This window comes from Phaethon lepturus, unplaced genomic scaffold, assembly GCF_000687285.1.
Source record: "Phaethon lepturus isolate BGI_N335 unplaced genomic scaffold, ASM68728v1 scaffold6985, whole genome shotgun sequence".
NCBI lineage: Eukaryota > Metazoa > Chordata > Aves > Phaethontiformes > Phaethontidae > Phaethon > Phaethon lepturus.
Window position 1 is genome coordinate 4,701 of NW_010541161.1, and position 10,388 is coordinate 15,088.

Genomic DNA, 10,388 nt, shown 5'->3' on the forward strand with positions numbered 1-10,388 from the left:
TTAACTAAAGAAAATGCAGGTAATTCACCTGGAGTTCTTATTTTTCTTGAAGTCCTGCTCAGTAAGGAAGGCTAGAAACACTGGTGGGATTGGAGCAGGGAGAAGAATGTGACTGGTGGGGACCCATCCAAGAGAGAAGACAAGAGATTGTAGGAGGATGCGCAGGGGCTGCCTGAAGGATGGTCACACAGAAGTTTCACATAAATCTTTCTGTTTTTTCTGCAATGTGTATGTTTGCTGAGAAGTTGAGCATGCAGCCTGCTCTCTTGCTAAACATTGGACCCAGTGACGCTGCTCAGTTTGCCCTGAGCTGAGTTGAGCCAAAATGGGCTCTGCAACGTGTGCAGTCTGAGAGCGAGGTGCCAGCCTCTGCTCCACAATCTTATTTCCACTGCACAAACACAAATGACTTTCCCTGCTTAGCTTCTTCATTTATTGAGTCTATTCTTATGATATAAATAGCTGTGGCTTGGGGGGCAGGGGCATTATTCTTGAGCACAAAACAGAAAATGGGACCAACCTGGTCAAAATAGGATGTAGTAACGGTAATGACTTGCATGTGCACTCAGCAGCAGTCAACTTGCAAGTTTTTGCTGGTAGACAGGGTGAGAAGGAAGGAGGAGAGTCTATTGTATCATGACAGAGGAAGTTTATGTTCTTTTCCATATTCTGCAAAGTCACTTAAAGCAAGCCCAGAGTGCTAGTGTTGGGGTGTGTGCTGCCCAGCCGGAGCTTACTCAGTATCTGTCCCCACTCCAGGTGTGCACAGACCACTGGGTCTAGCTGGACATTTGGAAACTCCCAAGAGTGCTTTTGTGCTCTGACTCTGTAAGTTATATTGGAAATCCTGATTGGTTTTTAAAGCAAAAAACCCTACATAAATAAATATATTCTCCATGCACAATACTTTAGGGCAGAGGAGAGAGAAAAATTTGAATTTTACATACAGTCGTATATTCATTCTGAGGATGGAAGACTAGGCAAAGCCACTATTTTATTTGACTGAGTAAAGCTTTGAAAGTTAAACGGCGCATGTATGGAACACTGAACTCTTTTCATACCAGTGTTTTCTGGGTAAGTGCCATTTAAGTTGATGTAAAAATCCTTTAAAAGTGCAAATTCACTATTCCGTTTTCTTACACGGTTAGCTCTATATATGAGATGTATTTGTGTACTTAGATAGAAAGTCATATTTAAATAATTTATTTTAGACTAGTCATTAACTATGCAAAACCCAATTCATGTTAAAAATTCAGCTCTCTTCCTACAGACATTCAATGTCACTCTTGTTTTACTGCATATCAGTAAATTATGAATCAATTGTACTCACTTTGCCAATAAAGGCTGTTTTTTAAGACAATGAGATTATACAAGGGCTTTCAGAATTATATTTAGTCAATTAGGTTGATGTTTGAGTCAGAAGGTGATTCAGCTCACTTTTTTAGATCTGTGTGGGTTCTGCATGGCCAATGGGATACAAATCTTGCATATTTATTTCAAGAAGGAAAGCAGATAGGAGATTCTGTGCAGCTGGAGCAGGACTGCTGGGTAGGAAAGGATTGTCCTTATCCAGTATACCTGGCAGTTTTCCATAATCACTTTTCAAGGTAAACTCTGTGCAGCTACTGAAAATTTAATTACATCAAAAGTACCTTTTTGTGCTTCTGACTGCTCTTGACTCCCTAAAGCTGGAGTCCAGCACATACGGATTGTCCATATCCACCTGTCTGAAGACCAACATATTTCACTTCTTAAGACTTAACGCTTTATGAATGCATCTTGGTTGCTGTAGGCAAGATTTAAAATATTACCCCCCCATGACCAGCTTCTGCTTCTCAAGGCAAGAATTTTAAAAAATTACCTCTATGCTCTACCTGGAAGGTTGCCTTGGTGCTGGAGTTCAATTCAGTAGCTACTCATGGCTTCATGTATAACTAGGAATACACTCTGTGCAGTGTGTTGATATCAGAAAGCCATATCTACTGTAGAATGTCAAAACTTTATTAAGTTGTGGGGAAGAAAGAAGTGATGTACTATAAGTCATTCATACAGAATCATTTGTAGAGCATTTTATGTCAGCTATAGCAGTCTAGCGGGTACTAGCAGAATATACATCTCCTGATCAAAAGAAGAGAGGTCTTTGTTAAGATGCTTTATTATTGCAATAGCAGTTAAGGTTAAGTAAGTATACCTATTCTAGCGCCATATTTTTCACTTGATAACAAAAACCTTTTATCATTTAAGCTGAAATTTTCTGCTCTGTCCTTATCAGAACATGGTTTGTGTGGGGTTCTTTACTCTGATCTTGCTATACAGAGGAATGTGCTTTCAACTGAACTGTTTCACTTCCAGTTTCTGAGTCTCACAAATTAAAATCGGAAAGTCAGCTTTAAATATCTTTCTTTCCCCACTGTGCTTGGAGAAAAAAAAAAATCCACTTTTGTTTGCTTTTTTGGCCACCTTTGCAATTTGAAGGTTCACTGTTTCAATGTCTTGGTGCTATTTTTGCTGTCCTCCTAATAGCTTGAGTTCACTAGAGTGCACCAAACATTAAGGCTTAAGAGCAAGTCCAACAGCAGTATTTGTGTAGTTCCTCAGAGTACTGTTTCAAGCAAAATTTCTGCAAGCTATAGTTGTTGCTTAGAGCTAAGTTGCTAAGGGCGTGAGCTGAGATACAGGGTACCGGAGCGTGCAACCTGACCAACGCGGTAGCGGGTCTTTGCAGAGCCAGATGGTAGAATTGCAAATCTCGTGCTCTGATTCAGCTGGGAGAGCTGATGCTGAGATCCAAGCAGACATGTAGTGCAAGACTCGCTCTTGTTAGGCAGAACTTCAAATGAGAACCTGTGTGCCTCCTGCTTTTGATCAGGAAGAGTGTTTTTCAGGCAGTCCCAAGGCTGAAGGCTGTTAAACTGAGGTGCAGTATTTATTGGATCCAACTCTTAGTTTGGGGTTACAATCATGACACTATCTTTTACACAGGGCTGTAGAACTGCTCTTAAGCACTGCCCTGTCCATTGGGTTTGTCCATGCTCCCTCTTTCAGGTGCATTTGTTTTCACTGCTTCTGTAGGAGAATAGAGAATGTCCCTGTCTCCATAGCCCTTTCTTGGTGACTAAAGCACTGCCACGGGGTGGGAGCATGAAAAACACTACTTTTAAAATGAAGCTTAATTAGCTTGTGGAAGGGATTAGAGAGAGAGGGCTGTAAGGACTGGTGTCTGCGTCCCTGGTATTGCAGGCTCGATGTTCCTAATTCGGTTTAATGTAATCTGGTGTCTGAGTGGATAACCTTGTTACACTGATACAGTGCTGCCAACCCTTAGAGCCGCCCTTCCCCCCCGACCTCTTCTTACGGAATAGTTAAAACTGGCAGAGAAGGTGCAAGATCAGTGAAAAGCTAGAGTAATGACAGCATGGGACTGCGAGGCTTATTACATTATGGGAGGAAGAGGACCAGCGTACGCATTGTAATGCTAAAAATACTCCCTGTGGCGTGGGGCAGCAACGCTAGCCACGTGGTGTCTTTGACTTGTTCTGGTAACGTGCTCTCTTGGGGCTGTCAGAGCCAAGATACGGCTGCAGTGGGGTGGCAGAGACACGGAACTCAAAGCGCATGGAGGTGATCTGCATGGCTCTGTGTATGGAGCAGAAGCAGAGTTGAAAGTCACAGGATTAATGACAATGAACCGGCCAGGAATCGGAGGTGCAAAAGGAAAGTTGGGATCGGGTTCTAGTGCCCGTGAATCATGTCAGCTGGGACGGGGCAGCACTCTTTCTCCAGAGGGCTTGGACACCTTCCTTCTGGGCTGTTTTGAGGAAGGCACTGCTTTGACATGCATATGGACAAATAAAAGACTACCCAGAAAAAGGCCAAAACAGCTGCTGAGGGTAAAAGGTACAGATAGTGTAGAAGTGGAAAAATTAAATGCATGCTGCCTTGCAGACCTGCATGCTACAAACTAATGAGTGTGCAGAGCAGAGGAAGAAACTATTCAGAGTGTGTTGTACTTGTATCGTATAAGAGGAAGACAGAGAATATAGGGAGGAAGTTTCCTGACGAGATCTGTCAGACAGTGGGTATAGTTTTAAAGGAATTAGCTGACATGCCATCACTTTGGCCTTGTTTCCCTGCTTTAGGGAAGTTAATCCTGCTTTAAATTGCTGGTGTCGGGCATGCCTTGTGATGATCAGGCTTAATCTTTCCTTCTTGCTTTTGTCCTAGGTCCAACACGAAAAATGCCCCTGACTGCCAGTGCCATGGACTTTTTTCAACTCTTTGTCCCTGACAACGTACTAAAGAATATGGTGGTCCAAACCAACATGTATGCCAAGAAGTACCAGGAGAGGTTTGGTAGTGACGATGCCTGGATTGACGTCACCTTGACAGAAATGAAGGCCTTCTTAGGCTACATGATATCAACCAGCATCCACCACTGTGAGTCTGTTCTCAGCATTTGGAGCAGCGGCTTCTACAGCAACAAGAGCATTGCACTTATCATGACACAATCACGGTTTGAGAAGATCCTGAAGTACTTCCACATTGTGGCCTTTCGCTCAAGCCAGACAACGCATGGCCTCTACAAAATCCAGCCTTTTCTGGACTCTCTGCAGAATGGCTTTGACTCTGCTTTTAGACCTTCGCAAGCCCAGGTAAGAGTTAATCTGTCGGCAGGGAACATCTGTAGGTTGTCTTGCTAAGACTGAAAGCGCAGAGCACAGCTGCCTGAAGAAAGAGCTGGGGCTTCACAGTGTGAAGCCATGCTGTGCTGCCTGTGTGAAGCATGAGAGAAAGCAGCACTGTCCTAGGCGAGTGCTCAGCAATGTCTGACTTACAGCTCTGCGGTGCGGGTACCTGGCATGTTTCAACAGGAATGATGATCTCCAAGCTGGGACTGTTTGCTTTAATGGTCTAAACAAGCCTGGAGACTTCGCAGTGAGGTTGGTACCACTAGGTTTTGCTATCTTGAGGATGGAAGGTTGCAGGCTGCTCCTGTGAGGGAGAGTGGAAAGGGCAGAGCTGGTGCACCTGGGCTGGAGGGAAAACCTGTAGGTGCTCCTGCTACTGCTGAGGGTTGGATGTAGGAGCTGAGTTTCCTAGGAGTGACCGTCCCTGACCTTAGCAGCAGGTGCTTGCTATATGGTCCAGCAGCACAGCTACCTCTTCCCAACTGGGCAAAGGCAAAATAAGCAGGGGGGCAGGTGCCTTTGCTTGCTGAGGTTGTCAGCTGCCCTCAGCAGCACTGCCTGTGCCTTGTGTTAGTCCTGGTTTTTAATGATGAGTGATGCTCCTATGGAAAAACTTAGTGATGTGTGGATTTGCAGCCAATGTTCCAGTGAACTAGAAAGAGTTCTAGACTACCAGGCATAAAAGTAAACAGGACTCCAATGAATTTTCATTACCAGATACAATTAGGGGTACAGCAGAATGCCATTCTGTAGGGACACTGCTCTGTAGACTGGGCAGACAGTGAAAAGAACTAAATAGAGAAACTTATGTAGTTGGTGGTTGTCTGACTACAGCTGTACAGTTGAACCGTTTTTTTTAAAGTGCAAAGAAATCTTTTCTTTTTAATCATCATATGCTATTTAAACTTTGTTCCAGTATAAATTATCTCCTTTTGGAGCTGTTGCTACTGGTCATGTTCAGAAGTCTGGAAAGAAGAAGGAATAAGCATGAAATGTGTTACTGCTTGAAATAGCTTTTCAAACTCTCTGTTTTCAGAATATAGAGATTTCACCTAAACATTTGGAAAGGGTGCTGTGTTCTCTTTTTTTCTCTTTTTTTCTTCCTGTTTCCCCTCTGAAGCATCACATTTTTGCCCACTGCACAAAATTAATGAAGACATAGATGTATCACATCCATTGCAGTGTGCCTAAAATAAATTTGGAGTGATTACAGGTTTTTTTCTATTTTATAGACAATAAAAATCATGCCTGTATAATTCAGGACAACACAGCTGTCCAAAAAGCTGTTACGGTACAGAAGGGAGGAGGGAGGAGTGTTCTCACTAAACCATGCCAGCAAGGTGCATTTCCATCAAGATGAAACAGGCAGTGAGAGACACAGTATTGCTGGGGCCACGCTCTCATTAAGATATGAAATCTAATCCTTATGGGCACTGATTTCAATGGGCGAAAGATAAAGGCTTCAGAAATGTGATCACTGTGTCTAATGTGAATGCTTATAATGGTGTGCTGTGGGACATGCTGTGAGTACAAATCCATTAAAGGATAAAATTTGATTTGCATGTATATCCCTTCTCCCTTCCCCCCCTCCCGAGTGAGGTTTGAGAACTGAATTGACAAACTCAGAGTCCTATTTGCAGTGGCAAAATACCTGAAACTCCACAAGCAAAATGTGTGCTTGTGCTGAGCTTCGTAAGGAGATGCTACAAAAGAAAAAAAAAAAAAAGGGTGTGGAGAGAAGGAGTAACAGCCCAATTCTCTTCCTTCACCCTCCACTTCTCTGCTCCCTTGTCAGTGTTTACGTCTATGATTTCTATACAGCATGTTTCAGTGGTATTGAGCAGAACAAAAAGCACTAAAATACAGCTTTAAAAATAACTGTGAGAAAGAAAAAGGTTTTGAATCTGTTGTTACGAATACTCTCGTGTAATGCCGATAGCCTACTGAGGGATGTTCCAGGCCTCCTCCTGAAAGGAGCCTTGTGCCCAATATCCTCCTGGTGGGTGCCATCAAGCAGGGCTGCACACTACCTGTCTCAAGAGACATGGGCCCCATCTGCTCAAAACTGCAGGAAAGACCTTTCCCTGGAAATTGTCTTGAGTGCAGATTAGCGAACTGGAGTAAACATCAAACCCAGAAAGTCAAGTCCGGTGAGAAATAATAGAAATAATGAAAAATAATAACCCAGTTGCACAGAAACAAAGGGTAAAGACAAGGGGAAAGACCCATTCAGATGGGCCTTTGGATGTGCTGCCCTCCTAAAGTGTTTTGGGAAGAGGGGCCCAGGTTTCTGTAATCGATGATATCTGGAATCCCAATTTCAAAAATGGATTTGTTGCTTAAAGTTACATCTGTATCTTAAACATGAGACTTGGGGTATCCGGGTGGCTTGTGCCTGAGCCACGATCTCTGCTCAAGCTTTAGGCTAACATCTTGTAAGTGGCATTAAGCAGAGGAATGACTTGGGCTCCTTGCTGTGGAATGCAGCAAGGCTGTTCAGGCTTGTAGGTAGCTTTGTTACTGACTTTCTTCCTCTGGCAGTGTGGATTCACAGAACATGGGTTAGGAAGATGCCATGTTGTAACTCACCCCTATGGACAGAGCAGACAGTCTGCAGCCAGCAGGCAGTGCAACATCTGCCTTCACAGTTATTTCTTCTATAGATTTGATCTTTTCTTTTTGGAGAGCTAGAAAAGATTCTTCAAGCAGAATTTCTGTCAGAAAATATTTAGTTGTTTTTTTTTTTTCTCCTGTGTTACTCCCCCCCAAAAATGTGCATGCAGAGGTGACACCACAGTTTCTATGAAAGGAAACAGAGGAAGAGAGAGAGAGAACTATGCCAATATACCAAAACAAAGAAGACAATCTAGTGAATTATAATTATTTTGCTAAATATACTGAGCAAACAAAGGGAAATGATTACTCTCCAGATTAGGAAGGTATTGAAAGCCCAGAACATAATAATTGTGTATCAGCAGTGCTAGCTTCAATTTCCTAAGTAAAAAAAAAATGGTGTTCTGACCTAGATTGGATAGGAATGACAGGAATATTCTCCGCATCCTATCCCTCCCCAACATCTTCTGTATAAATAACCGCTGCCTCTACCTGAGCAACAAGAGGTGGAGTTTTGAGTGTTCCTGGAATCAGTGTCGTCTCTTTTCTGCTTAGCTTTGTAGCTGTGCTACTGTCTACAAGTGGAAGCCTGAACACAGGGAGGATGCCCTGCCTGAGCTCAGGAGGTATACTGCAACAAATTCAAGGGTACTCACCTGCCAAGGATATACACTGAATTCCAGAAACCGAGGTGCTCAGGAAAATAACATCACTGCTCAAATATCCTTCTGTGCCTGCTGAGTATTTATGTGCTTGTCAGCGGGATGTGACTAGACAGGATTGCTGTCTGTCTGCCCCTGACTGGCATGGGAGAGGTCAGGAGCACAACTCCGCGCACTCTCCTCTTCCTTCTCCCTCCAAAGTACCTTCTCTTTGGCATCGTGGAACCAAACAGTTCTGCATCTGCCCAGTGAAACTGGGAACAGACGGCTTAAGTCCTTACCTCAGGCAGGAGTGAACTCCCTGGCAGAAAGAGAGACATAACTCCAACCTCTTGCTCCAAGGGCATGGTGCTAAAGTTTGGCCAGTTACTAGGGGGCTTGTTTGTGTTTCGCTCTTGCTGGTATCATAGGGTAGAGCTGAGCAGTTTCAACATAGTTCTTCCAAACCAGTTTACAGCATCAGATGACAGATGTTTCTGAAAACACAGAGGGGCAAAACCAGTCTGATCAACTCATAGTTCTTTTCTGTCCTCATGAATAAATGTTGTTTTCAAAATGATACTTTGTGAGTAAGGGTGCTGGTCCCAAACCAGGACTGTTCTGTCTTAGGGCTTCTGTGAGCGTACCACAAAAATGTAAGTATTCAGAAGACATCAAGCAAGTATAAGACATGGAGCAAGAGAAAGGCAGACAGAGGAGCAATAAGAATATTGAATAGCAAGGTAAATTTCTGATGTCCTGTAGCTCTTGGCCAGTTGATCCTCTGGTGAAGCCAGATTTTAGGCAGAGTTTGACAGGAGAAAATGATGAACCTTTATGGCTATTATTAAATTACCTAATGGTAATGTAGTGCTGTAAGAACTGATTGGGCTTTTTTCTTTAGAGAGAGTCATTTGAAGACTGAAGAAATGGTCAGAGGAGCATGAAATCATGGCTCCGTCAGAGGTGGGAGTTAATCTTTGAACGATAGCAAAGCGGATCAGTAAAATGTGGGTAGGGCAAACAGGACTTTGAAAGTGAAGAGAAAGAATCTGTCATATGTTGGAGAAGAACTGTCAGAGAGCAGTAAAAGATAAGTGATTTGGCCAGTGTGATGGACTAGGAGAACAGCTTTCCATCAGCAATCTGTAGGGCTGGATTGCCTTAAATTGAGGCCAAAGGAAACTGTTGCAGGATAGCTGTGGGCTTGGATGAAAACTTGACTGGGTGGGTTGTTACTCTAAAATGAGTAACATTTTAGAACTGTTATTCAGAAAGCACGGAAAATGCAGACCCTGCCTGACTCAGAAGACCTTGCAAGGAGTTGGAGGTAAAGACTGACATTCAGATTCACTGGCCAGGGAGATCTGCAGCAGGAGGAGAGGGATGTCTGCAGTGACCAAAAGAGGAGATAATAAGGGGTTACCTTAAGGGGAGGGAGATGCTCTCAAATACAGTGTAATAAAATCAGAACTGACAGCTAGATATGTAAGCAGAGATGTCAGATACTAGCAGAGAATTTAGTTTAGACAGGAGGAGCTTTGGAGCAAAGAAGCAGAAGCACAAGCTACTATTGCAGAAGCAGTGGCTGAATCTGTGCATACAGGTGCCGTTATCCAGGGGACTCTGCAATTGGATGGTACCCACCAAAAGCCAGAGACCAGGCAAGCTGAGACATTTTCTCCAGGAGACAGGCTGAAGAGACAGCCTGTGTTGGGGATGGCCACGGGGCTAAGAGAAGATGAGCTATCTCAAGGACATATTGGTTCATTATCTAAGGCAATGGAGTCCAGGAGGTCCAAATACGAAAGAGTTAGTGGCTTTGGGGTTTGCCTACAAGCCTGTTTGGGTTGTGGTAAGAGCAGGATGGGTGGAACTGTGGAGTGGAAAGAGCTTTGGAGATGATCGAAAGTGGAGAAACAAGAACGGCGCTCCTGACAGTGGCTGTTTTGTTCAGTGAATGAAAGATGTTGTGAGATGGAGCAATGTCTGGAGAGGCAAGACTCCAAGATGGGACTCCAGCACTTGGAGTGCATGTACATATCGAGGGGAAAACAAAGAGTGAAAACCTGGCAAGAGGATCTAGCAGGGATGAGGATGGCTATAAAGAAGAGGGGAAAAAAACCCAACAATGGGATAGCTGTGGGGGATTGAGGCAAGTAGATGAGTAGCTTCTTAGACCTGAACAAAACTTGATTTGAGAGAAGAAAATGGGAATGACTTCTGTGAAGAAATCCACAAGGTATCATGCATCAAAGGAAGTCACAATAGGAAGAGGGGAGGGCTTGGGGAGTGAGTCAAAGATGGTGAAGAGGCGGCCAGGAATATGTGTAGGAGTCAATTATTAAAGTAGGTATTTATCTGGGAAGATGAGAAGCAGGAAAGAATATGGCATGGGGACAGTAAGCTCACTCCTGGAAAAGTGCGTACTGCGGCAACAGCAGGA

At 43.7% G+C, this 10,388-nt stretch overlaps 1 protein-coding gene across 1 annotated transcript in view; it reads left to right on the forward strand.

Annotated features, from left to right (window-relative positions):
• Window positions 1–4,238: 4,238 nt before the first annotated feature.
• PGBD5 (piggyBac transposable element derived 5) overlaps window positions 4,239–10,388 on the forward strand; it is a 35,948-nt gene continuing 29,798 nt past the window's right edge. The window contains exon 1 of the mRNA XM_010287643.1: window positions 4,239–4,652. Within this exon, the coding sequence (XP_010285945.1) occupies window positions 4,239–4,652 (414 nt within the window). The remainder of the gene's footprint in view (window positions 4,653–10,388) is intronic.